Raw genomic sequence first — 26,926 nt, forward strand, 5'->3', positions numbered from 1 at the left:
CATCCCTCGGGTGCTTCTGTATGGATTTCACGCCGGGACATCATCTTCGCTGCTGTTTGACCGCGTCAATTGTCGGGTTCCTCGACGTCCTCGACTCGCTATGGCCTCCACCGTTCCCCTAGCTGATTCTCAGCCTGTTCTGGCTCGCACGGACACGCTTCCCACCGGGCAACGCAGAGCCTCTACCTCGGAGTTCTCTCTCGATCACAAATCTGCTGCTGATACATATACGAGCGAGCGGGTCTCCACTGCTGACCTTGCTGAGCCTGACGAGGAGAAGACAAGACTCACAGACTGGCTGCTCCGTCGAAACCTCAAGAAGGGCGAGTTGGACGCGATTGCTACGAAGCGCTCAGTTTTCGACGACCCGACTCTCGCGAAGCATTATTTGCCGTCGGAGAAGTATGAAAATCGACACCGGTTCAATCCGAATGCAAGATGGACATACAGGGAGGAAAAGGCATGACCGTCGCGCTTCTCCGGTGCTTATAGACATTGAATCCATACCTTTTATTTTTAAAGGCGTTGGTCAGGAAAATTGACTGGAGGGTCATGCTTTGGGCCGCCATTTCCTTCTCGGCTCTAAATTTAGACCGGAACAATCTCAGTCAAGCCAACTCGGATAACTTCTTGCATGACTTAGGTTTGACTACGAACGGCACGTCTCTATCTTACAGCAAGACAGCAAGGTTCTCATCTTCTTTCAGATTTTAATCTAGGGAACGTCGTGTTCCGAGTAGCATTCTTGAGCGCGGAGTTACCATCACAGATGGTCTCGAAACGAGTGAGTCTTTGTTTCATTGTATGCTTGACCCTGTATTGATGTTTGTGCTCCAGCTCGGTCCTGATCGTTGGATCCCAATCCAGATGTGTGCATGGAGTGAGCCGCCTTTGTACGGGCAGCAAAGTGTGAAGCTTATGTGATGTTTTTTAGGCGTCGTCACTGTCGGCCAATTCTGGCTCACCGGCCGCTCTTCTTTTCTTGTATGTCGGGCGCTGTTAGGGTAGGATATTCCATCTTTTTTTTTCAATATCAGGAATCCGCTAATATCTTTCAAGCTTCATCCAGGGAGGGTGTGTAGGAATCTCGCTGTCCCTGACGTTTCGGTATTGAATCAAATTCCAGGTTCATCCCAGATCTAATATTATACCTGTCATGTAAGTTCTTTCGACACCTATCTAATTTTCAAGCTAACAGAGACTCTTCAAGATTATTATACGAAGACCGAGCTACCGCTCAGGCTAGCACTTTTCTGGATGTCATCTAACGTGTGTAGTATTATAGCCAGTTTCATCGCTTTCGGAGTACTACACATGCGTGGCGTCCTCGGAAGGGCCGGTTGGAGATGGCTGTTTCTCGTCGAGTATGTTTGCTTGCACCTCTGTCAAACATTCACAGTTTTGAGATTTTATTCACAGAGGACTAATCACCTTGGTGGTCGGAGTTACGACTTTCTTCATGATGCCGCCCTCTCCAACACAGACAAAAACATGGTTCAGACCAAATGGATGGTTTACGGAGCGAGAAGAGATCATCGGCGTGAACCGAATACTTAGGGACGACCCCAGCAAAGGCGATATGCATAATCGTGAAGGTCTGACACCGAAGCGACTTTGGACTGCGATCTGCGATTATGACTTGTGGCCGTTGTATATCTTGCAAGTATATTTCGCCCTTTCGTGAAATAACCTGATATTGATATAATCTCTTCAAGAGGTCTTATGTTTGGTATACCAGTCTCCCCTCCTGCCACCTACCTTACACTTTCACTACGCAATCTCGGGTACGCCTTCTTTATTTCTCTCATCCGCTCTTAATCATCCACTCTTATTCACCGTCATTCAATCATTTTTGACCTGTACAGATTCAGCACATTCAAGACAAATCTGCTTACCATCCCCTCCACTGTGGCCGGGATCTTCAGCATGTTTGCCCTGACTTTCGTCTCGGAACAAGTCAACGATCGTGCTATCGTAGCTAGTCTGGAGGACTTTTGGGCTCTGCCATTCTTGATTGCAATCTATTGCCTTCCTTCAAATCCCAATCCATGGATCTTCTACGTATGCTCTCTGTACTCGACACTTTCTTCTCCCGAGATGACTGACATAATATTGCTCTAGGGATTGGCATCCGGCCTACTGTCATACCCATACTCGCATCCGATTCAAGTAGGTTGGTGTTCGAGGAACTCGGGTGCTGTAGCCAGCAGAACCGTCAATGCCTCAATATATAATATGTTTGTGCAAGCAAGCTCAGTCGTTGCGTCGTACATATATCGTGCGGATGATGCCCCCAGATGTAAGGTGCCTTGCAGGTCTGACCATAGCTCGGTCACTCATAAAGTTTTCTCTAGATCGAAGAGGTAACCGCGCTTTGATCACAATATCCTGCATCAACCTGTTTGTCTTGTATCCCGGGACCAAGGCGTACTACATCTGGCGAAACCGACAGCGCTCTAAGATTTGGGATGCAATGACTCCAGAGGTGTGCTTGCTTTCACTCCTTAGTTCTCCAAGCGCTGGGTTATTAACGTATGGTCATCCGCAGCAACGCTCTGAATACTTGGCTACGACAAACGATATCGGGAACAGACGCTTGGACTTCAGGTTTGCGCACTAGAGACAGCGCAATTCTTTATGATTTTGGGATATTTGTAAAAATTTGCCGTGTACCTTTGACATCTTTCATCGACAAAGAACCGGCGCATATCTTCTTGTAATCTGTACTAGTCTACACTCTTATAAAACTTGTGGGCATGGATGTAAAACAAAGACAATATTTCCTCTTGGCTTGTCTTCTTTCAATGTAAAATTTTAGCGCTTAACCGCAGAGCAATTGGTACAGCACGTGAGATCGGAGGACAAATTGTGAGGGAATCACGTATTGACACCTAATTTGAGGTTAGGGACGGCAGACTGATAGCAGTCGCTAGGAACATGTTCATCTTGATAACAACCTGCCAGGTAATCTAAGCGTCTGTTCGGCATCTTGACATGTTCATCGCAGTCGTAGGCACGCGGTTCTCTGGCAAATCCACCATTCAGGACTACCTTATACTCAAAGGGTTCACTCCAATAACACTGGGAAGTGTTCCATCGGAACAAGATGACGAGGTCATTTAGTATTGCCGCAATTTCTACTGCCTGTGCTAAATGGGCTTCATTCAACGCTTCAGCTTCCAGATTCAGCAGACGATGCGTCTGATTTCTTTGACGACGACGGGGACTCAAATTCAAGCCCGACTGTCAATGCAAATAACATAAATGCGGATGCAAGACCAGTCCTCCAAGGCGTCCGCAGTACAGACAAAGTCGAGTCGAGAAGCTCCTTTCTTTTCCTCACTCCGTCTAGTGCGCCTTCTCCAGTGTCAACGAGGTTTCCAGATCAGTTCAAACGCAAGCCGCTGCATTTCTCTTCGCTGTCGGAGCTGTTGGATTATACTACCCTCAATTGGAATTCTCATTTCGTCACGGTCGACCTGAATGTTGCAGATGCTGTGGAGAGGTTTGTGAAGCGCCCATGGTTCATGTTGGTCAGTGTCGACGCGCCTTTGCTTGTGAGATACCGGAGGTCGTACGAAAGGTAAGTCCTAGCGTGCATCCCTTCGGACGACTTGACATCTACATCCTCTAGTTTGAACGGAAATGTCCCAACTTTCGAAGATTTTGTTTATGAGCATGATGCTCTTTTTTACGGCGAAAGCTCTCGGACGAAACAGGGCAGTGAAGAAATCGAGGAAGTTCAATCTAGCATTCATGGCCTGAGTAAATTTGTGACGTTGAGGGTCATTAATCACTTCGACTCTGTGCAAGCTCTACATTCATATCTAGACGATTTGGATCTTCTGAATCCAGACCGCTTGAGGCCAAGCTGGGATACATACTTCATGGTGCGTTCGTCTCCGTTGCTCTGCCCTTGCGACTTATACGTAGATTAGACACTTGCATCGCTGGCATCAATGAGGTCCAATTGTATGAAGCGTCGTGTGGGCGCTATCCTTGTCAAGAATAACCGTATAGTTGCTACAGGGTACGTGGATTGTTAGAATACGTTCATCTGATCTAAAGCCTATCTGTTCAGATACAACGGAACGCCGCGCGGTCTCAAGAATTGCAATGAAGGAGGTTGTGCGCGCTGCAATGGTACTTCCACGCTCAAAGAAGATTGCCTGTGCCTACATGCCGAAGAAAACGCGCTGCTAGAAGCAGGCAGAGATAGGATTGGCGACGGCGCTGTCCTATATTGTAACACGTTGGTTTATTTTGTTATCATGCAGGTGTACTGTTGCTTAACTGAAACATAGTTGCCCATGCCTAACGTGTACAGTCAAGATTGTACAAACCGGTGTCAAAGAGGTGGTTTATAGCTTTAGCTACAAAGTGTATGTACTTCAATCAATACACCCCATTTGTCTTTCTTAATCTCCATCTCAGGGACGAAGCTTCAGCTAAAATATTCAAGGAAGCGGGCGTCCAACTTCGACGACATGCACCTCCTTGACCGCACTCGCCGTGTATAACACATAACAGAGATACCCCATTCAGACCACCGAGATCTGCGCTGACTGACTGAGTGGATGACGGCGAACACAGTGAAAAGGCATGAGCAGGCGCTTTCGAGTTTCATGTAGCAGATTTCTCTGAAAGGAAATGCACGCATTTCGTGCAAGATGCAGCTTTGCAAAATCTCCTGTTATTTTGATGTTCCATCCTTTACTGTAAAACTGCTGTAGGTGTAGTGTCGGGCGGAGATTCGATATCTTAATTTTTATCTACCACCGAATATACGAACCGGTCCCAGCTGTTCAGCTTCAGCATGTTACAAAAAGGGCTTTCATTTGGGATTTTGGGTCTCGCTTGGCTTGTTACCTGCTTTGCCACCAACTCAAACTCACTCCAGCATGGCTCAGACCAGCTTGTCTTTACCTCTGGAGCTTTCAGTGACGCGCACAGCGACGTGGTGATCACTCCAGACTTCTCGACATACGTCGAAGAGCTTTTGAAGAAAGAGGGAGTGCCGGGTTATGCATTGGGCGTCATTCACGCCGGGAGGAGCGAGTACGGAATGTTCGGAAACCGGACGGAGGATGGAGAGCCAGTCGATGTCGACGTGAGTACATGTTTTCTACTCCTTCTATACGCAACAGCGGCAACATTGATCGAGGCATGTGTTCGAGAAGACACTCTTTGACCTTGCATCGTGCTCCAAGGCATTTCTCGCTGCGTCGATGGGAATTCTGATGGACGACTACGCCCACAATCGCAATAGCACTCCTCTTCCTACCGACCTTGCGACATTCGACTGGGACACAAAGGTTAAAGACTTGCTTCCAAATGAATGGAACCTCATGGAAAAGTGGGCAAACGAGAAAGCCAGTGTGAAGGATATGTTATCGCATATGAGTGGAATGCCCAGGTGAGTGCAAAACCAGACTTGTTTTGACGAAAGGGTCTGGTGGTGTTATTCATCGCAGCTTTCAGGCATGATCTTTCATACGGACGCAATGATACATTAGACGATATAGTCACAAACCTGCAACATCTAAGGCCGGCTTTTGAGCTACGAGAGAGATGGTCATATAACAATCAAGTAAGTACCTGCTTCCACAACTCAGTGTTGCATTCCGTTGATAAATACGCCACCTCTAGATGTACATGGTTGGTGCATATATTGTCACCAAGTACACCAACGACTCCTACACAACCTTCGCTTCTAATCGAATATTCAAACCGCTGAACATGACATCGACAACATTCTCTCCCAACAAAGCCTTTGCGTCGGGAAAGCTTACGCAGATGTGGACAGGCTTTGGCCGGCGAATCCCATTCTGGTTCACGGAAGAGAATGTAGAGCTCAACGCTGGGGCGGGTGGCGTTATTTCAAGTGTTGCAGACCTCGTGAGCGGGCACCATTTTTTTTCGCGCTGCGAACGTGTTTCATGAAATATGGGTGATATAGGATAAATGGGTCCGCACCATGCTCAATGCCGGCGTGAATCCCTCCACTAACGCAACTGTCATACCTCATGCCGCGTTTGATGCGGTGACCACTGCGCACGCAGTCAGCGTTGGTAAGAGTCCGTCTCCCGATGAGTCCATTGAAGGCTATGGGATGGGATGGTTCAGGCAGTCATATCTCGGTCGTGAGGTGCGCCCTTTCAAAATCTATGCAGCTATCACAGTCAACATAGGATCTGGCGCTCCCAAAGGTGATTTCCCATGATGGATCGATCCCAGGCATCTCGACGCGTATCGCCTTCCTACCGTCCGACGGGCTTGGCATTATCACACTTGCTAACGCTGATAACAAAGCGAAAGTCAATGGAGAGGTGGTCAAAAAGGCCATCCGGGAGGCTCTTGGTCTACATGGTAAAAAGTCCATGAATAAGAGCCAGGCGGCGTCTTCGACCAAGCACGGAAATCATGTCCGCTCGCAGAACAACCCGTCTACTGCGCTGTCGCTTCCAATTGCGAACTATCCGGGTACATACACCAGCAAAGGATACGGCACATTCACACTTTGCGATGCCTCGGCGTCGGGAAAGATATCATCTTACTGCGCGCAAGTGCTTTCGGATTTTAATGCTGTCGACTCTGTCACCACAACGCCGCGCAATACATCTCATCAGCTCTTTGCCGCGTGGTCGCGTCTTTGGAGCTCGCACATCCGCCTCGTACATTCCGGCGGGGATCGATTCAATATCAGTCCCACTTCATTGTTTCCAGACGGCTATGGTAGAAATAGAAGTGCTTTTGAGAAGACTGAACCATTCAACAGCGCAATGGCGGAGTTTGTTGTTAAAGATGGTGGCGTCGTTGGGTTTGGATGGGTTGGGACTGTTGATGATACCCCGATAACGAAAAGGCAGAGACAAGGCGGAGGCGTGCAGAGTGAAGCTGATGTTTGGTTTGATAAGATTTAACATTGGGGGCCAAGTCGTGTACACGACTGAATATAAGTATGTATTTACATATACCTTGAGCACAACTGTAATTTACAGTGGTGACGCGACGTATGGGTAAATGAAAAGGGTATCAACAAAAGCTTCAAAAAAAATCATGTATTGAAAGCGGATGCCGGCGACTGTTCTCATTCATCTCTGTTTAAACGATACAAGGCTTCACTTCAATGAGATGTGTTGCATTCGCAGGCTCGGAGCAAACGGGGCATGCCGGATCCTGCTCCAAGGTCTCCTCCACACATCTGTGGATGGATATCAGCGATCGACGTACGGATGAATGCAACTTTAGAGTACGTACGAGGTGCAAAAGAGGTGCCCGCACTTTAAAGTGCTGCACGAGTCACTTGGACCTGCGAGGCAGATCGGACAGGTGAGCTTGACACTGACCGCCCGCCTGTACGAGGCCTCGTGTAACAGAGGGCCCGCGCGAGACCTGTCATTATATCTGGCGAGTTCTGCAAGGGTCCTGACGTGACTATACTTGTTTCTAATGGCGTTCTATGATCGAAACTTAATCAGTATAACGTTCGGAAGAGAAGGTCCGAAATTACCATGAGCAGATCAATTCCTCCTTCGGTTGTGGGAGGTACAAATTCGAGCGAATCCGCACACTCCTCCTCCTCCTCTTCCTCTTCGTCTTCTTCCCAAAATTCCTCGTACTCGACGTCATCCTCTTCGTCGGTAGGACCATCATTGGGAAAGTATTTCTTTCCGCACTCATCCTCCCAACCCTCTGGACGGATTTTCGTCTGATCAAAGGAGGAGGGGCCAAAGGTTGCAACGACACTGGGAGTGCGGTGCTTGGGGGAAGCTTCAAGGTGCTAGATGAATCATAAATTTGTAAACGAAGTGTCCACATAGGAGGAAAAAATAGGGGACATACGATCTTGTAACCTCCTTCAGTGCTGAATGCCTTATCGCACAGCAAGCAGTAGCGATGCTTCTTAGAGCAGGAGTAGTGCTATTCAAATAATGATGGCTTGAGGGGGGAGATGAGCATAATAAAAACAGGATGACATACGGTGCGGAGGGCATTCTTGTTGGGGAAGCGGCGCTGGCACGGCTCGCACTGCGGGTGCCTGGACGACCACTGGACATGTTCTTCGCGAGCTTCGGAAGTAGTGAAGTACTTGTCGCACAGCGCACAGTACGTCTGCTCAGGGAAGAGATATCCGGGCATTGTTCAAAGAAAAAATTGGGTGATAAACGTCAAGTTGGGGTATGGGAAAAAAATAGGGGTGGATGGGCACTTGGAAGATCGACTTCAAGATAGGTTGGGGCGTAATTGGCCTCAAGGAAGGGTTTATATACGTGAGCGGATGAGCAGATGTCTCAGACGTACGTCAGCAGGCCGAACATTGCTCGGAGGAGGCATAGCCTTCACAAGCTCCAATTGCGACTCCTATCCTGGCCTAGACGTGCCTCGGTCGTGAGTTAAGTATGGAGAAAAGAATGCGATGACCGACGTTGAAACTGCACGGAGATACGGTAAGTAAACGCGGTTATGACAAGGCTGATACCTGCATCGCATCCGGGAATCATTCAAAATTCCGCCATGGTCATGATAGAGAATCCGCTTTGGTAGAGAAAATCTCCGGGAGTGATATAAGACTCGTTCACACGATACAGGCCCCGAGATGATACAACGAGCCAGGCCTTTATATATGGTGTTTCAATCGCAGTGAATTTATGAGATGATATTATGATTGATGAGTTCTAAGTTCGACGATGGTCGCAGTATGGTCGCCGTTCTTTTGCTAGTTGGAGGGCGGAAGCTGGTGGAGCCTCCTGGGGATGACTCAGCGGCATTAGCGGCACTGGTCACCGCCTCCAACTCAAGACGAACCATATGTGCCATGATCATCCCAATATCATGGGTTTACTGCAATGCAAGGTGGGTTGTTTTATCTATCCAAGAGACCTGCATGGCAGGATTTATACTGATTAGTAGCATCAGTCAGATGTTCAGTGATGAGCTTGACAACCCGTTTGCACTCGGGGTAAGCAATGATAACATTCCTAGTCATCATTGAGCAATGCTACGTGAAAAGTGTATGGCGGCGCTTTGCCGTCTGGTATTGGCCAGCATTGTCCACGGGAAGTTGAGGTGATTCGAGTGCGTAATCCGTGTCAATCACAGTGACCACAGGAAATTGGGACATGCTCGAGAAGCATGAACAGCGGAGCGAAAGCCATATCATAAGATTATATGCAACTCCTACGCCGGCACTTTTCCACTCCATATCAATGCCAGCAACAGAGAAATTTGTGTCTGTGTGTTTACTCTTCTTTATAGCCTATCCTCAAAACTTCGGCGTTGATTTCTTGTGTCTCTAGGAACAGCACCGCAGACTATCCATCTTCAACAAGGCCGGAGTTGTGGAGCCCGGAGTAGAATTGCTCACAGTTGCCCAGCTGCCGCATCGTACGCCAATTCCGAAGGGAGACCTGAACAGCAGAAGCTCGCACATGAGATCGATCACTCCTCGCCGAAGAATAAGTTCCATCTTTTACTGTGCATGTACCGGCCTACACGCAGATAGTTGTTTGCCACCTAGATATACTCTGGCCCACTCTCTGTTACGTTTCAGCCATCAACACATTCTCACTCGTGATTTTCATGCCTTTGCGAGTCCGACCATCGAATTGGAAGAATAGAACCACATATTAATATGAACATTATGACGAGAATACTAGTAGGTACACAAGCAAAGCATAACGTCAATCGAACTGGTATATATTGTTAGTAGAGCATGTCATGGAGTCACGTAATGCAACAACAGCCATAGAGTAAATAACATGGTCGAGGGCGGGATGGGGATTTGCGCAATCAAGCACACCTATTGGGTTTGAACGAGCACCTCTTCAGAGATGCCTATTTTTCCTCTTCGGATTCGACTGCAGAAGGAAGGGACCCTGGGGTAGACTCCTTTCGGGATCGCTTTGCTGCACTTCCTGCGGAGCCATTGTCTAAATTGGCCTGATTAGACGTCCGCTTCAGCCTACTGTGCCGAGTCACCCCTACCAAGCCGGTCGCCGTGGTAAGGAACCTATCACATCCGAGCAGCTCGTCACTAGTGTCATCATCCCTCCATCCCTGTCCCTCGAGTTGCGTGTCGAAGATCTCGATGAATCGGTCCGAAGTTGTGAGGACTTCTAGAGCAGCATCTGGAGATTTCGCCAGGTCAGTGACCCGCTTCAGAGATTTTGCATCGGTGTAGAGCGGGATAAACAGTCTTCGAAGTGTCTCGATAAGATCGACATGCGGAGCGGTGAGGAAAATGTCAAGCTGCGACTCTCGGAAGGCAGGGGGAGGATCAAGCATGAAGTAGGCCAGCTTCCCTTTTCCTCCGTATGTTCTCCCCTCTATGGTTCTGCGAGTACTGTCAAAATGGGTTTGAACCGCGTCTTGAAGGTCCCCAAGTTGTTCCGGAGAAACTTTGCTCGCTTGGTAGCGGATGCTGTGGTAGAGCAACACGTGAAGAGCGGATTCTAGTTCATCGCGGCGTTCATGTCGCATACTTTGATGATCTAGGAGTCGGGCGGCCGAGACGAATTGCCAAGTCCCCTGCAGGCATCACGCGGTCAATTTCGAGGCAGAGGGAATCAATCAATTGATTACGCACCGTTTGCAACTTTGTCTGCGTTGCCTGGTCGACACCAGGTAGCAACCTCACAGACAGATCCCAGTCAATCAACATGCCTTTTCCTTCATCTGATATCAAGATGTTGCCTCCACTGATATCACCATGTCGCACGTCTGCGGCATATGCTTGCGCGTGCGCTGCATAGAAGAATGTTGATCAGCGATCAGGCTACCACAACCGAAACAATCGACTTACTTTTGGATGCATCGCGTACAGCACTACAAAGCTGTTTTGTGGATGTGAATTTGCTCAAAGGCCGTCCGATATCGCCTAGCACCAGCCGGTAAAGCCTGTGCCGACTCGGGGGCTCGGATACCTTGCAGCACCATCTTGCTCCACTAAACTCGTGCGTGCGTGTCTCATAGTCCTTGACATCCTCTGCGCATACCAGTTTCGGGATTCCGGCCACGTTATGCTCTTCGAGAAGCTTATATGTATCTCCCTCCTTCTCGAGCCCGTCCTCTAGGTACCGCCAGCTGTTCTTCAAATAAACAAGCTTCTTTTGTTTAGTATCATAAGCAATGTACCCATCCGTGGCTCTCCCTGTCGGGCTGCCACTCTGCCACTGAGGACTGGATGCCACAAAGAAACGCCCCCGGTTTCCTCTAGGACCATCTTCATCCATCATACGAAACTTGCGAAATGTTTCGTCTGATGAGTAGTACTGGCCTCTCGCTTTCTTCTCGTCTTGTCCTAAAAGCTTGGCTAAAAAAATGGCTCGTTTGTCGAGATGCCGCTTTGCCACTCGGATCTGTTTAGCTGTGGGCTTTGAGACTGAAAGATCGTGACCACGCTGATCTGAGGGGAGACGGTCAAACCGCCACAGAAACGTAGCGAGCATCTCAGGGTTCTTTCTCCAATTGACCCGTTCGGTGACTATGGCTCCCGCGCGGTCCCATCGAAGGAAGCGGACATAGTCACCAAGCAAGAGCATAGAGAACATGAACACCAAGTTTTGCACAGAGAACTGGCAGCCCGCGTATGAGCAGATTTGTCCTCGATGGTGTATCGCCTCCAGCGTGTCAGTCAAGAAATAGTGTGTGTCGCGAGATGTTGCACTCGGATGGGGATCTGTGAAGGGGTCCTGGTCTTCTGGCTTGCGCTCGATACATAGCTCCATTATCCGAAAGTTTGTATTTCTCTCCTTGAATCCAGGAGCTTTTCGGTAAACAGATATGTCTGGTTTTCGCTCGTAATTTGCGTCCGTGCGTGTGGTAGTGTTGACAAAAATGAATTGGGGGCAGAGTTCCGCTTCATGTACAGCACGAATCTTAAAAATCGGATAAATCTTCAACATATGGCCACAAATATCCGAGAAACAGAGACTTACAAATCCGTCTTCAATGCCTGGCTCTCCATTCTTGGGTACAGTTTTGAATGCTTCAACGTAGCCCTTGGGCGGGTTCTTGCGTGGTTTCTGCATGAAGGAGGAGAGAAACTCTGAGACAGGCATGGGTCCAAAAAAGTCTCCTTTCATCTCGTCGGCAAGTAATCGGTATTCTTCGTCCGCCTTAGGACCTGGCGTCGTGGCGAAACGTTGTGAACTAGAGATTTTGTGTGAGGACATGTTCAAAGGCCAGCAGCTGAGCAGAGGACGATGAATTAGTGCTTACTTGTTGTTTCTATCTTTTATATACCAGAGGCCAGTGCCACAATCAGTGGATATGAAGTTTGGGCGAGCACGCGTGTTGCGGAACCTACGCTACCTGCAACTGGAGGCAAAGCCGCAAAGAGCCGAATCAAAGCGAAATTGAACCCCGCGAGCCCAGACACGTGCACAGTAGCACCAGGTAGCGCTAGGTACCTCGCAAAAAGTTTCGATCACCTGTGCTTTGCCTTGTTGCCGTGTAATTTGTGACCCTAAGGCCATTGAGCTTGGGTGGACAAAGGCGAAAAAGCGTTTTTCATTACAAATAATTGAGGGTCTTCGAACAGACGCACGGCCAAGCTTCTTTTGGGGCCACCCACGACCATCATGAAACAAGCGATCGCCCTCAAGGGAGCCCATGAGCGTTGCAGATAGGTGGCAGATCACAGCAGAATGGAACGATGGCTAATTCATAATGGTGGAGTGCGGATGATCTATTTCACAGCCTCATGTTTTCAGGAGTTTCTGAAGGTCTGTGCCGTACAGGGGCCATACTGTGACGGCTACACGATCCGAGACAGGTTTTCCTGCTCTTGCTGTTATTTTTGAAAATTGGTCAAGACTGATTGAGGTATAGTACAATTCGTGCCTGCGCTTAACTGACGTGTTCATGCGTCCAACGGTCAACTAAGTTCGAAAGATGTGTTGTGCTGGTGGAATCCAAAGAGTGTTCTGTTCCCGGTTAGAGTCAGAAGTCATTTTGAGAGAGGTCACTAATCGGACGCGCTATCAGAAATATCACAGTCGGATGAGACACACAGGCCATGCATGAACGATACTATGCTGGGACCAGAGTTGAACAGTGGACCAGAGTTGAACAATCAATATAACTTTCTCCCTATTGTTGCGGCAGCCCTGAAAATATTCATTTATGTTAATGTGTATGTATAGATTAGCTGTATATATTTTTTAGACTTCTAAAATAAGCGCATGGGGCAGAAAAGAGAAATCATGTAGAATCTTGACTCTCTGTTGCAACAAGGAGCCCAGATCCAACCGATCTTGCATTCTAAACCTCATTTAAGAAAAGGAGCAGGAAATGTATATGAATGAAAATAATGTGAAAAAATCCGAGGGTGATCAGTAGAATCTTCATGCCTCAAATAAAATATCAGCGCAAGAGGATGCACAGAGTGACTTTGGCCTCGGAAAGGTGACTTTCTTTTGAAGCTCCGACGTGTTCCGTTGGCGGACCTCGTGCAGGAGTGCCGAGGCAGACTCTCGTTTGTGCTCGGACTGACGTCGTAGACTCATGACATCCTCAGGCAAGAAAAAGAGAGACAAGGAAAGGGAGATCCGTGAGTCTACTGTTGAAGCCGCTTATCAATCTCTCCGGGATGGTATACACTCGAGCTATAATCAGGCTGCCATTGCTTTCGGAATCTCAGTTTCCACTCTGCGGCGTTGTTATCTAAAGAAGTCATCTACTCCGAAAAATGCTCATGAAAGGGAGCAGTTACTGAACAATGCTCAAGAAAAAGTCTTAGCTGAATGGATTCAATATCTAGGGTCTACCGGTCATGCAGTCTCGAAGCAGACAATCCGTCGGACTTCTAATCGGCAAGCGTGACTTAGCGTGACTGAAGGCTCGGATGAATCGTCCAACTCTGGGCCCAACGCCGTTTTTCGAGTCTCCCCTCTCGGCCACTGCCCGACACTTTTCCTCGCCTTCAACAATTACAAAAAAAACGCCATCAGGAAATTGATATATTTGGTCAGGTATTTACAGTGATTTTAGAGTTGTTAGTGAGCGTGCAGGACCTAGGCAACCAGAATAGCTAAATATTGTTCAACTCCAGTCCCAGCATAGTAGGGAGACACACCAACCAGCTCGCCTTTGGCAGAGCAAATGACAATAATGACGACAGAATTTTCTTTCTTTCCGTGGCACACCTGCGAAGAGATTTAAGGTACATTTATTGTCGCCCAAAAGCCAGTGAGGATACTCGCTGGCGAAGATGTCTAGAAAACGATCTCTTCGTTCAACTTCTCAAGACTTGTGTCGATCGAGAGGAATCCCCAACCATTACAAAAAGAAAGCACAAGATCCTCGCCAACAGCCCGATGCGCAAAAGCTGATCTCACCCTTCACTAGACACTAAGAACATTGTGATTTCCCTAAACTCTCTTCAATTCAGATCCCTCGCACATGGAGCCGCACTTAACATTCAGGCCACAAGGTCTAGCTTCAGCAGCGCAAATAAGAGTATTGCAGCATGACAGACAGGGCAACGTGCATTCCTCCGCACTTCTTCCACGATGCACCTTCAACAATACCAGATTTGAGTCAGCCACCACGGAGCCCGGAAAGATGGAAACCGTCAGCTCACCTATTACAGAATATATGACCACAAGCCGTGGCTGTCGTCTCATTACAAGGGTCGAGGGCGCACAAGCGACAATGAAACTTGGATTGTATGCCACCGTTTGTGGGCGTCGCTTGCACAAGAGTCGCCAAGGACAGAGACGCACGACTCCTTGGCATAGGAAGAATCGATTGGGGAGTCATCGACCCTGGCGGTGGTGACGGTGTGGACACTGAGAATACGTCCATCTCTACCGCACTCTCCAAGTCTTTGAGATCATCGCGCTTCCATCTGTCCGTCGAGCCTGTGGGACTGCCATCTGTACCGCCGTTGAGTAAGTGAAAGTTCGAGAGATCACCAGAGGGGGTCTCGGCGAACGAAATCCTTGAATGGGATGAAGATGGCTCTGATGGTGAGAGCGGGTGCGATTTGATCGGCGTGTGCATAGCGGATGTCGTCGACGGGAGTGTCGTGAGGGGCGGTGGCGGCGGTATCCTATCACGGGAAGATGTAATAAAAGCGGGTGGCGTAGCCACATAATCTGGTATGAAGCTATTCCTCTCTAACTGGGATTGGCGGATCCAAGCGTTGCTAGGCTGCGACGAACCAGATGAAGTAGCGGAGTCAGCACGCATCGTTCGACTGCGATCAACCGTCTTGAAACCCGACCAGGGGCTCGTATGAGCGTCTGAGATATCGTTGATGAAATCTGCACTTTTCGGAGACGCCACTCCAGTACGATTCATGGCTGATGTTGGTACATGTGGACTCGTAATACCGCTTGATGTATGGTTGGAATATAATGTGTCCGATAGTATCTGTGATCTATATTAGTATTCTGCGATATTGCGGCACTTTTGATATCTTTACTCGTGATTCTATTCTATTCGCGACAATCCGGGGGTGGGAGAATGCCTTCAGATTTCAGATCATCAAAGAGGGCCTGTCGGTGAGAGACAAGTAGAAAGTAGGATTGCTGCTTACCGCTGAACCTTTAGGAGTCTCAAGTGTTGCAGATCTCGATGGCACATTGGTCGTCTGATCAAGCAGAGCATTTGGCTGTCGATATGCGTGCTGAGACATCGCATTAGATGATGGTGGCAGACTTTGCCTACGCCACGATCCAACCTTCTGCGAGACTGTCAAGTCAGTGAAATGTGCTCGATGGAAGGGCTTGGACGTGTGCGTACATTCGGAGATATATTACTGGATGACATCGAATCAGGCTCCTGGGGGACGTGTGTAGTGGTGAAGTGCTAGTTTACTTGTATGAAGGTGGTATATAAATTACAGAAATATGATTGTACCTCTATCTTCGTAGGTGTGTCCTTGAAGATCTGATGACATATACCGCACGAGCTGTGGACGCCTGGATCGCTGTTGTGATCGTTGAGGTGATCCATGGAGGTGAACGCGATATCGCAGATATCGCAGCGCACTGCGGGGATTTGCTCCGGCTCCTGATCCTGCTCTGTATGTTTCGCAAGCTCGTGCTGTGCAGACAAGGGCTTGTTTTAAAACCTGTGTTCAGGATTGAGCGACATGGCGCACCTCGACAAGCTTTGTCGAATTCACAAAGCCAGTAAAGCATTGTTCGCAATGCGGGTGGTTTGAAGAATTAAGGTAATGCTTGTCCAATTCATCTTTGAACATGCTCAACCCGCAACACTTTACTCTTGGATGCTCATCTGCCATATGCTTCGAGGGCAAAGAGGTCGATGACAGGAGAAATCACAGGACAAACGATGAGCGTTGTGGATGATGACCTATGACATGACTTACCACAGCAAGTGCATCTTTGTCTCTTACCCCGACACTGCATCGCCGGCACTTTGGATGAGCAGCCGATGCGCGGTAGTGCTGGTCCAAGGCTGTCTGCGAGTGATATTTCCTGTCGCATTTTTCGCAATATATCGTATGCTTGGTATCGTTGTGCTGATATACCGATAGAGTGCCATCCTAGATCTGAACAGAAGACGACTTGGGAGAATTCAATGCGACTTACCTGGATGTAGGACGGTCTGTCCTTGAAAACTCGCTGACATTCAACGCACAGGGGATGTGACCCACGTGCAGCGTTGGCATGTGTCATCAACTCTTCAACAGAGTTGAAGAACTTATCCTGGAGGGATAAAGAGCATTGTGCCGATGGGCAGGAAGGCATGATGTCCAGCTCCTGCCTGAGGAAAGCGGTGTGAATCTGATGGTACAGAATCCAGTCAAGGGTTGGTGGTCTCGATCTATTCTCGCGCAGGTCTTTATATCTCTATAAAAATGACAGGCGGCCTCATGAAGGCCACGAGGACAGTGTTTTTCTGGAAACGTGGCTGCGCGTGAGATGTCCTTCTAAGTCCCAATAGAAATTGAAGATCTCATCCCGAATATCACATGAACGAAGTTATATTCGTAAATGAAACAAAGAGTAAGCACTCTTTCGGTTTACAGCTGATGGAAACAAGTTCAGGTTGAGACAAGGAGTACATTCTTTTACGAGGCCAGTTAAGCAACCCAATGTTAGTGACAGGTTGAAAGCAGGACACACATTCCCTAATAGGTCGGCCCAAGACTTATTCTGACTAGAAGTAGGACGTTTGATTGCCAGGTACGACCCCATCTTTGCCTCGCTGAACCCCGCAGAACATTGACGGCATACTTGGGCTATGGCTGGTGTATCCAAACGTGTTCGGAGATTATGGATACGTTTACGCTGCCGTAGAGAGGTACAATTATGTCAAATTCAGGGTTGATACACGCCATTCTGGTGAGGAAGACAGAGATATGTTTCCCTCTTGAGCGAAGAGACGAAAAAAGGAGGAACTCAGGAAACATAATTCGGAGCCGAGAGAGCGGAGTATAAAATTCCGGCATAGTGCCGCCAGATGCCGTCTCGGCTTACACTTGCCTCTCTGACCGCAGTCAAACGGACATTTTTCAGAGCCAATATGAACAGATGTGTAGGTCATGCGTCTGGATGCAATGCCCGATTATGTGAGAAGAGGAATATGTCGCACCTTAAATGGCAGAGAGATCAAAGGTAGAATCACCTGGGTGTTTGTGGTAAGTAAAGATCGCAGAGGTATATTCTGCCTACTGTCCTGTCTATACTTGCAAAATAACGTAGCGACAATAGAAGCGGTGTCCACGCACGATCAAAGCAGGCATGAAACTCATCACGGCGTCGACTAAGACTTTCCAGGAAGGCTAAGAAGGCTGTTTGAGTTCACCACTCCCACTTTGTGTTCTTAGCAATGGCCATCGGAGGCGGTTGGCGCCTTGACCAGCCCCAACTTTCCCCTCTCCAACCTGACCGTCCATCCACCTTCCCCGAGCGCCTCCTCTTCTAGACTGTGCAATCCACTGTGATCTTGATGAATGACCCTTCGCGCGTTGATCTTCGCCAGCACACGCTTCGTCTCCACCTCTGCATCATCCGCTCCTAACATGAAAGGCGCCTCAAGGATAGATCGGGGATTGCCGACAACAGGTATTTCGAGCGCGGGGAGTAGGCCTGTGGGAGATCCAACGCTGACAATGTGCTTGAGCGAGGTTTTCTCTTGTGTTAGTGTAGGCGATGTTAAGTGGTGCATGCGCTCAACAATTTCATCCAAGGCAGAGGGGTTAACGATGGGAGCTGTAACATCGAGCAGAGCCTCTTGCGCACTTCTGCCGTTTCGCTCTTCGTCTGCGGGGATCAAATGAGCAGTATCCCGTCTCACAGGCCCGTGCGGGCTGTGAGGAGACGAAAATACTTCCGAATGCCGGCCCCCTTGTTCGCTCCTTGTTTCTGGGTCTTCAGGCCATCGCGCCCCGCCGACTTTGCCTAACCAGTTCCACACCGCGTCAATAGTGCCACTTCTTTGCCTCCTATGACCTCCTTGCTTCCCTGAATGAATATTTTCATCGTGTACAGCCACGTCCACCAGATCGACGCCGGTCGCACGCCCTTCCTTTGTCTTTGATTCCTGGCGCCGCCTCGTCCCACTAGCCTCTTCGTCTTCAATCTCGTCAATCGTAACTCCCAAGTCTCTTCGCAGGGGTGACTCCGCAGTGGGCGGAACTTTCGCTCGTCCTGGGGCTAGGTTTGACATTTTGCTTGTGGCTATATCCAGACTCTCAATGCGCTTCCGCACAGCCTCGTGCTGGTTTGGTGTAGTAGGATTAAACAAGTTCGTGCAAAAATCGAGCGCACGCTGGACTTCAGATTCAGAGAGACGCGGGCCCATGTCTGCATTTCCTTGAATGACTTTATGCGCCGATTTGACGTGATGGAATCAGGCAATATCAGCGAGTACTAGAACACGAATGCAAAGAGAAAGCGTACCAGGCCTCAAAAACGAAAACGCTTTATCAAAATTGTCTTCCCCGACATCGGAAAGCACGTCAGTAGACTGCGAGCGCATCTGTTTGTATGCACCGAGGACTACAACCAGGAACCTATCAGTATTATCAGCTTTCATCCTCAGGCCGATTTCATTCATGCGAACCTCGTATACGACACGGTCACTCGCTGCGAATGCCAGTCTGCCGCTTCTCGCTCATTACAATCTCCTCGAATTGACGCTGCGATACTCGCTGCCGCCGCAAGGCCACTTGTCATGGCAAGATGCACACCGGAAGAAAAAAAGGGATCGATGAAGGCTACTCGTAATAGCATCAGCAGACCACGCGATGAAGGAAAATAGAGAACTGACCTCCTGCGTCCCCGACGATCCTCCAACCTTCTCCAGCGTAGCTCGATGCTGAGTAACTGTAGTCACTGGCTGTCTTAATCGTCCCATCAGAAGAATCGTCTAGGCTTGAGATATAAAATTCGCCACTTGTGCAAGACCCAACGCTCAGAGGCCTCTTGATCTCTTTCGCCTTGACTGTTTGAGCCGGCCCAGGAGTACGCTCCGAGGATGAGTCAAAAGTGACTGATCTCTGCGTATCACTCAAGGAAGGTCTTGCGCTTCCTGACATAGGGCCTGGAATTTCCGTCGACTTCTTTCCCTGGAGCAGCGTCCCTGCTCCGATCAGTTTCTTGACCCCTGGTGCCAGCTCTAAAAACGAGAGGTATCTCCCGACGAGGTTGTCAGAACCGGGTGCGAAGAATCCAGGCGAAAAAGACGAGGATAATGTAGGTGATGAGGGAGAGGGCGACGAAAAGGGCGTCGCGTTTGTGTAAGGCGATGAGGACAGTGAAGGGTCTGTTCTATCGCTGAACGTCCCCGGCGACGGGATCAAGCGGGTATATTTGTAAGGGGTCGAAGACAATGAAGGCAGAAGGGGGAGGACAGCGATAGATGGCGAGTTAAGAGGTTCTGGTCGAGAGGACTTCCTGAAGAGCTTTTGATCCATGACAACACCGATAGACGTTGTCCCGTCATGGAGTGGAATGAACCACGCCCAGCCCGATTCATCTGCCCATGCTTATCAGCTGATATAAACAGAACCTGCGAAGCAGAACATGCCTGTAAGCGCTTCAAACCATGGCGCACCCTCAGCTGCAGTCTCCTGTGCGTATGTACCTACGCCCGTCCAGTAGCCCCACATGGCTATGTTTTTTAAATTGGCATTGAAGCGCCTATTCTTTAAATATCTAGTAGACATGATGCCGGCGCGGCCACTTGCATCGATCAGGTAGTCAAAACTCATGATACCGGTGCATTGATTGGTGGATGCGCAAGACGTATGGAGCCATGTGACAGAGGTGGGTCGGCCGAGTGGGGAAGAGGCTGATGAAGTTGAAGAAAAGGCGATAGAGGTAGCCTTGTAAGGGTGAAAGACTTTGGCGCCACAGACAGATGCATGGTCAAGAAGCAAAGCATCAAATTCTGAGCGAACCTGAAGAGATTTCTCAGTGATGCCAAAATCGCTTGCAAGGGGCGCAAATTCATACGACATTCCACGCGTTGTTATCATGCCCAAGGGCAACGAAATCGGTGTCTTGGTGGATTTGGCGTGGGTAAACAAAATCGCGTCACAGATAGAAAAACTCACATCCTTCTTTCTTGAACTGATTGAACTTCATCGCCGCTCCGGGCTGGTATGCAGTATCTAGATAGGTTTCGAGAAGTTCCCAAAACTGGCAGGAACATGCACGCACCTTACGCGCAAATCCATGCGCCGCAACCTTCTCTTCTGCATCGATAAATCTTAACTGGTACCGAACAGATGGTATGAGGCTCTCTCCGATGTGGTATCTCCGATAAAATATGAGACTAGAGTGAGGACGTCAACACTGAGCGCATATACCTTGGAAATGCAGAAGCTTCAAGAAGCACGACATCAAACCCTTCCCTTGCCAAAGCTGACGCGGCATAGCTGCCACTAGGACCACCTCCGATGACAAGTATCTGGGCATGCTATCAAACCGAGTTGGCCCAACTTCGAACGAAGAGAGAGAGATTTGGAAGCTCACTTCTGGAGGATGAAGAGAAGACATGCCTGCGGCGCTGGAATATTCCAACAAGTTCGTGCGCTCCGTGCGCTGCGCAGGGATGCAAGAAGAGAAAAGCAGGTCGTCGCCCTTCTCCGTCAGAGACTAGAGTCCCATATATACGTGCTGTCACTCATTTGGACGTCGGAGAACGCTTTCGGAAGATGGAAAAATCGACGACAGAAAATCACCTAAGAAGGATCAAGAAGGCGAAAAGAAACATTCCATAGACTGCAGCTGCAAGGTCGGGTCTCCAATTTTCTAAGGAACCATGGTGCATTACCGGGTATGCTGTATACTGCTAGATTTCTCAATGAACGTGTTGTGCAAAGTTGAAGGATAACATGATTCAGAAGGATGAGCATACGAGCAATTAACGAGGTCGTTGAAAGCTGAGGATTTTGCAGGAACTTCGACACTACTTCGACTCCCGACACAGAAACTCCCAGAAAGGAGGTTGAGATCCTGACACTGTATCGCGTAAGCACATCACACGCCAGCAAGACGCATCGAGATCTGCCGTACCACTGCATTCAATCAAGCTGTTGGGTGAACCTACCTTTTCTAGCCTTTTCTCTTCCTTTCCTTGATTGCCGACAGCTCTCTGCAGATTTCCTCGATAGTCTCAAATCAAGAGCTGAGAAGAAGAATTCCTTTTCTCAGACCGAGGCTGGCATTCGAAATTCTGCAATCGATCCAGCGACGAGAAAAAGGTAGAAATTCGCTGATCACACATGTGCGTCGTGCATTCTACATATTCCACATCAGTAGATGTTTGCCTTGAATCTCACTTACTCTCATATGACCTGCCTCCGTACGTCACTTTACCCTTCCCTTCTCGCCGGGTTCTTCTTCGCTGTCTCCTGAATCGGGGATAGCGCGTGGTGAGTAAGATGTTTAGCATGGATCCATGTAGCATCGTAAAGATGTACAAGCTGAAACCATCTCTCTCTACTCTCAGACAACATCTCAAAACGATCTTTCTTCATGTTGAGTGCTTTCAGCAACGTTTGGACTTCAGCCGCTCTAGTCTTCATCACTGCGCGCTTGAAGCTTGGAGCTTGAAGTTTTCACGGATGACCATTGTGGGAGGTCTCTCAGAAGATTGGTTCAAAACGAGTCTGCTGTGATAATTGTGCAAAAGAGGCAAATTTGCGCATAACATCTCACAACTCCCCTTTACTCTTACAACTCTCCACAGAACTGACGCCGTGCAATCTAGGCTCCTCAGACATTTAAATAGTACTTACGTCGTCTTTCAAAAATTTCTGTGAGACAGGCACCCCCCGTCATCGCCAATCTATCTTTCCCCAGGGCTAGGCATTCAGTGAAGGTACGTCTATCTCAATCTTGCCACGCTCACAAGGCAAGGTAACCCTTCTATCAGCGCAGCAAGCCGATTTTCTACAGAATCTGCATTGAGGCAAGAGCGAGGCTGCTCGTGATTTATCAAGGCTTGTACATACGTGTGTGCAGAGTACGACTGACCCCATGTGAAATGCACATCTATTGCTGTTTGACACCATGTCTGATATAATGGGACGCAGAAACGACCAGGCCATCCTCCCGGCGAGCTGTTAATCGTTCACTTAATCATGTTAATCATGAGACATGTCCACTAGTAATCCAGCGAACGTGTTGCAGCAGTGAACACGTGGCTAGCCGACTATGTCGCGGACAAATGGCCACCATCAGTGGTCACGAACAATTTGTGACTTGTTCGAACCTCGGAGAGCCACGACTTGTGGCAGTAGTCTCTGGTATCTTCGGTGTCATCGTAAGTAGCCTTTAAATATCTATTTGGCATGTCCTGCTCTACCCCTGACTTTTCAACACCCGCACAGTATGCATACGATGTCAACTATTAAAAAATGTCAACTATTAAAAAAGCACAAGAATACATAGCTACTGAAGAGGTAAATACTTACACAGGTCTAAGCCTATCACAGAGTTTTTGACACTGTTCTGAGAGAGTTTGACAAGAACCCTCCTGAAACCTTCGAAATGATGTCCAACGAGGGGAGCTACGAACATGAACTTGTACGCGATGTGCTCGAGGAAGAAAAACATGCTCCACATGAGCCCACTCAAACAGCGTGGTTTTGCGAAAACTCCAAACCCCCTAGTCGCCACAAACCTTACTGGGTAGTGTTAGGCCATGGAGGACGACCATTGAGCTGATTTTCATCGACGAAACAGCTTTGTGGCGCTATACGCGATACAGCGAATAGTAAGTCCATCGTATATGTGACAGCTTATTTTTCCATCGACATCTGTGCAGCACATGTGCAAGTATATAAAGCAAGTCGGCAATAAGGTGATACTAGTACCGATCACACCTTGATATCGGACGAAGAGATAGGCATTGACTGGGATCTGTCCAAAAGGCTGAAACCTAGTGTCGACCATGGAGTACAGACAAACTGGAGAACGGTGCGTCTTCAGTCGATCGATTTATTTTGATTCGAGAATGATTGCGTGACTTCAGGGGACTTGGCAATTCATCTCGGCCGCCCGTCTCCTAGACCTTGTCAGTATTCGACACGAGCGTCGCGATGAGTTAGAATCCGCTCCTCACGTGTTGCTCTACACCAGCACCCGCCACCAAGCAAGTCGAGTTTCTGAAGACCAGCTTGGGGACCTCCAAGACGCGATCAAAACCCATTTCGACAGTATACGCAGAATCATGCAGGGGGAAACATACGGAGGAAAGGGGAAGCTGGCCTACTCCAGGATCGAGCCGCCCTTTGCTTTCGATAAAACGCAGCTTGAAAATTTCCCCAGCACCCCACACATCAATCTTATCGAGACGCTTCGAAGACTCTTTATCCCGCTCTACCTTTCAGAAAGATACTTGAGGCGGTTCCCTGATGTGGTGCAATCTCGAAATGTTGCTCTCAAAGCCCTCAAGACTTCGGACCAATTAATAGAGATATTCGGGAAGCACCTCAAGATGGACGAGTGGAAGGAGGACGATATCAATGACAAGCTGCGTGGCTCTGGTGGAGTTCTGATGGATATCTTTCCAAAGCACGTGGCTTAGGCTACACAGTTCGATGTGGTTGAGACCAGCTGAAGGTGCGTCAGCACTAAAAGTCTTACCGATGGCCGGGTTCGAAGGCAGAGATCGATCGACGATCAAGCTCAAGCGTATACTCTTGGACGTGGTACAGTGGATCATCGCTGTCAAGTTTTCCGAATTTTCTTTCATGAATCACCCTATGCTTTCCGCTCTTTATTTCGACAGCATCATCCACAGTTACATGCTGCAAAAAATTTCTGCCCTCCATGATATTTTAATACGACACTCTCTGATGATTTCCGATGTTTTGCGCACTCACAGCGCTGCGATATGTCACAGCTGTACTCATGTCTGTTCCGCACCCGTGGGAATCTTACGCTGATACTTGGCACTTCCTCTAAAATTGTGAGCTTCTTGCACGAGCTTACGACGTCTCTCTTGGAGGACCGAAGATCTTGAATGAGAATCATGTTTGTATGTATCCAACTCTCCGCCTATAGAATATCAAGGTTCATACCAGAACGCTGTGAGTACTATTGGGTATTGTTCCGAGAAAGCTGCAGCTGATGATTGTATTTCAGAGCGCATTTAAGACATAATAAGAGGTATACTGTACTCGGACCTTCCGTATGAGGCTTGCGAGCACGCCTCAGTAGTTGATGTGACATCAACGCGACTCGTGATTGTTTCCAGTGGGAGTAGGATCTATTTTACCTTCTATTCCCTACTCTGGCATGGACACATGACGGTGGCCACGTCAGTATCGGCATCATTGCACGTCCCGCTCGCCACATCGCAGGAAGGTGATTGTGGAAGATCATACCCTTTGTCAGTTTCGGCCTGTATCAGGGTTGCTGCGCACATGCGTTCTAGATCTGCGCAGTGTATGGCAGTTACATCCTCATGCATTTCATGAGGCCGCATAGTTCATGTATGAGCTGCTTGCTGTACATTTCGATTTCACCTGTGAGCTTGAACCTCCATCCCCTACAGCCTCTCACCTAATCTCCTTGCTGTCAAATGCCTTATTGTCCGTCTAGTCTGTGCAAACGTCGATACTTTGAGACGGACCACGCTCTATTTCAGCATGCTAGAACATCTGCGAGGGCACATCCGTGTTGCATCACGTGCAAACGCACTTTCAAGGACATCGAGGCCTATACTCAGGTGCGGGACTACGCTCGAACTCCTTTTTGTGATATTATCCCGTTGATTGTATCATGCCTATAGCACAGAGAATCTAAGCATCTCTTTCACTGCAATACATGCAAATGCGACTTCCTCTCTGAAGGTGCTAGAGAGCTGCATCACCATATCTCTGCTAACCATTCAAGTTGCCCTCGATGCGACCTTGGTATCTATAGTCACGAGGCTCTGACGAAGGTAACGACACTTACATAGATGATCGCTGCGACACCAGTCTGATATTTACTTTTTCGAAACGCATATCCTTGCGCTAGGCTCAGGTCTCTTGTGTCGCCTGCAACGGCCGTGGGTTTTATGTAGACGAGTCAGAAGGCCATTGTCCCAATCCTTCTAATCGCCCAAAATGCGATCGATGTGCCGTCGGGGTCGAAACCCTTGATAAGGTGAGTGAATGTTCTCGTACCACTGAATTGGAGGTTTCCTACACTCTTTTTACGCAAAACACACTTCTACAGAACAATACATCTCATTACTCAGAACATGGACGCGAAGTATGTCCGTCGGCGTTCGCTACTGCTCAGGAATTGGAACCGCATATCAAAGAATCTAGTGCCCATCCAGTATGTATATCTTATGGCAATACTCTTGGCAATGTATGAATCTTGCTTCAAATTTCTCCATATTCTACAACTCTTATCAATTATAGCGCACACCAAGTGTACACGTCTTGAACACTCCTTGCTCATCTTCCTACACTACCGGACCTGCCGTGGTGAGCCCTCCGCCCATTTAGACGCTGTATCTCTGGCTAATTTCATCTCAGAGATCAAGTCCTCACCTCAAGTCGTCTTCGACTGCATCGCCGATAGTCCAGGTAACTCCAACGCAGTTTTATCGTTCCTCGCCAATGCCCTCAAATAAATTAGGGACATTTGATCGATATCGAGAGCATGTGTGTCCAGTTTTCTTCACTGATCATTGTGATAATGACGCATCGAAAGATTTTCAACACTGCGCCTGATGCTTCGTCATGCTCGAGCTCAGTCTTCTCTCTTTCCAGCTCCAAGACAATGACTTCGGCACTAGGAACACTGACCCCTCTTCCTGAAACGGATGAGGACATACCTGCAGCTCATATGTTGGGAAATGCGTTGTATCATGAATTCTCGCTTTCACGACACCCGACACCTTTTCATACGTCGGACCGCACAGGAAAAAGGAGTTGGGCTTCGCCGTCGATCAGTCGAAGCGCGAATGATTCTGTCGATTCCCCGGCATCGACTCCTCGTCAGGATACGGCACCTTCTGTCTTTGAGGAGTTCCTCTTTCATTTGCCGAGCATTGATACACACAATCTCCCAAATTCTTTCGAGAGAATCAAGGATGCGACTGGTATCTCGCTCGAGGTCACACCTAGCACAGCTCGATCGAAGGGTCCCCTTGCACGAACATCATTATCCGGAGATCTTTCCCGTTTTCACCTTCTCAAAGGTGTCCCTTCTCCTGTAGAATCTCTCAAACCCCTAGTCAGCCCATCTCATGCACAGAGCAACGAGATCGACAGCGCCAATGGCAAAACATCTGTCCAATCCATCTCGTTTCATTGTAGAGTTTGTCGGGTTGATCCATGCAGAAATGTTACTGCAACAGCCTGCGGGCATATTTTCTGTTACGAGTAAGCACGTTCTCAGTTTTAGCGCATCAGCTGATGCCTAATGATCCTTCAAGCTGCATCACAGAAAAAGTCAGAACGACCGCCAGGTGTCCAGTTTGTGAT

At 48.5% G+C, this 26,926-nt stretch overlaps 9 protein-coding genes across 9 annotated transcripts; 5 read left to right on the plus strand and 4 right to left on the minus strand.

Moving 5' to 3' along the window:
• Positions 1-100: 100 nt before the first annotated feature.
• HETIRDRAFT_125978 (major facilitator superfamily) lies at positions 101-2,620 on the plus strand (the record flags this gene model as incomplete). Its single annotated transcript, XM_009553771.1, has 14 exons — positions 101-241; positions 323-460; positions 523-658; positions 708-784; positions 838-880; positions 935-1,004; positions 1,127-1,158; positions 1,211-1,364; positions 1,420-1,659; positions 1,716-1,784; positions 1,866-2,061; positions 2,122-2,299; positions 2,355-2,485; positions 2,549-2,620. The coding sequence occupies 14 exons, from the start codon at positions 101-103 to the stop codon at positions 2,618-2,620; spliced, it is 1,677 nt and encodes a 558-aa protein (XP_009552066.1).
• A 374-nt stretch (positions 2,621-2,994) lies between these two features.
• On the plus strand, positions 2,995-4,501 carry HETIRDRAFT_330049 (uncharacterized protein; the record flags this gene model as incomplete). Its single annotated transcript, XM_009553772.1, has 7 exons — positions 2,995-3,090; positions 3,390-3,583; positions 3,767-3,890; positions 3,939-4,030; positions 4,082-4,252; positions 4,305-4,382; positions 4,435-4,501. 7 exons carry the CDS (start codon positions 2,995-2,997, stop codon positions 4,499-4,501), a joined length of 822 nt encoding a protein of 273 aa, XP_009552067.1.
• A 315-nt stretch (positions 4,502-4,816) lies between these two features.
• On the plus strand, positions 4,817-6,923 carry HETIRDRAFT_54196 (Metallo peptidase M56; the record flags this gene model as incomplete). The annotated part of the gene is given in 7 exon segments (XM_009553580.1): positions 4,817-5,110; positions 5,181-5,416; positions 5,433-5,458; positions 5,475-5,590; positions 5,650-5,898; positions 5,960-6,148; positions 6,210-6,923. The coding sequence occupies 7 exon segments, from the start codon at positions 4,817-4,819 to the stop codon at positions 6,921-6,923; spliced, it is 1,824 nt and encodes a 607-aa protein (XP_009551875.1).
• Positions 6,924-7,104: 181 nt separating this feature from the next.
• HETIRDRAFT_422466 (uncharacterized protein) lies at positions 7,105-8,142 on the minus strand (the record flags this gene model as incomplete). The annotated part of the gene is made up of 5 exons (XM_009553773.1): positions 7,105-7,204; positions 7,261-7,460; positions 7,514-7,783; positions 7,846-7,923; positions 7,984-8,142. The coding sequence occupies 5 exons, from the start codon at positions 8,140-8,142 to the stop codon at positions 7,105-7,107; spliced, it is 807 nt and encodes a 268-aa protein (XP_009552068.1).
• A 1,695-nt stretch (positions 8,143-9,837) lies between these two features.
• On the minus strand, positions 9,838-12,176 carry HETIRDRAFT_330527 (uncharacterized protein; the record flags this gene model as incomplete). The annotated part of the gene is made up of 4 exons (XM_009553774.1): positions 9,838-10,530; positions 10,589-10,746; positions 10,805-11,879; positions 11,940-12,176. The coding sequence occupies 4 exons, from the start codon at positions 12,174-12,176 to the stop codon at positions 9,838-9,840; spliced, it is 2,163 nt and encodes a 720-aa protein (XP_009552069.1).
• Positions 12,177-14,425: 2,249 nt separating this feature from the next.
• HETIRDRAFT_446703 (uncharacterized protein) lies at positions 14,426-16,727 on the minus strand (the record flags this gene model as incomplete). Its single annotated transcript, XM_009553775.1, has 9 exons — positions 14,426-14,522; positions 14,588-15,381; positions 15,434-15,478; positions 15,548-15,694; positions 15,754-15,819; positions 15,871-16,056; positions 16,115-16,261; positions 16,346-16,498; positions 16,569-16,727. The coding sequence occupies 9 exons, from the start codon at positions 16,725-16,727 to the stop codon at positions 14,426-14,428; spliced, it is 1,794 nt and encodes a 597-aa protein (XP_009552070.1).
• A 1,078-nt stretch (positions 16,728-17,805) lies between these two features.
• Positions 17,806-20,987, minus strand: hal4 (putative halogenase; the record flags this gene model as incomplete). Its single annotated transcript, XM_009553776.1, has 14 exons — positions 17,806-18,014; positions 18,159-18,215; positions 18,675-18,806; positions 18,885-18,997; positions 19,048-19,201; positions 19,255-19,358; positions 19,545-19,619; positions 19,815-19,962; positions 19,996-20,386; positions 20,442-20,488; positions 20,543-20,585; positions 20,649-20,745; positions 20,798-20,907; positions 20,964-20,987. 14 exons carry the CDS (start codon positions 20,985-20,987, stop codon positions 17,806-17,808), a joined length of 1,704 nt encoding a protein of 567 aa, XP_009552071.1.
• Positions 20,988-22,662: 1,675 nt separating this feature from the next.
• HETIRDRAFT_430325 (uncharacterized protein) lies at positions 22,663-24,024 on the plus strand (the record flags this gene model as incomplete). Its single annotated transcript, XM_009553777.1, has 6 exons — positions 22,663-22,758; positions 22,887-22,897; positions 22,931-23,126; positions 23,181-23,211; positions 23,338-23,414; positions 23,470-24,024. 6 exons carry the CDS (start codon positions 22,663-22,665, stop codon positions 24,022-24,024), a joined length of 966 nt encoding a protein of 321 aa, XP_009552072.1.
• A 908-nt stretch (positions 24,025-24,932) lies between these two features.
• HETIRDRAFT_430326 (uncharacterized protein) lies at positions 24,933-26,828 on the plus strand (the record flags this gene model as incomplete). Its single annotated transcript, XM_009553778.1, has 8 exons — positions 24,933-24,969; positions 25,044-25,170; positions 25,234-25,357; positions 25,464-25,592; positions 25,665-25,769; positions 25,856-25,921; positions 25,973-26,101; positions 26,151-26,828. The coding sequence occupies 8 exons, from the start codon at positions 24,933-24,935 to the stop codon at positions 26,826-26,828; spliced, it is 1,395 nt and encodes a 464-aa protein (XP_009552073.1).
• Positions 26,829-26,926: the final 98 nt, after the last annotated feature.

The sequence above is a fragment of the Heterobasidion irregulare genome, assembly GCF_000320585.1.
Source record: "Heterobasidion irregulare TC 32-1 unplaced genomic scaffold scaffold_12, whole genome shotgun sequence".
Classification (NCBI taxonomy): domain Eukaryota; kingdom Fungi; phylum Basidiomycota; class Agaricomycetes; order Russulales; family Bondarzewiaceae; genus Heterobasidion; species Heterobasidion irregulare.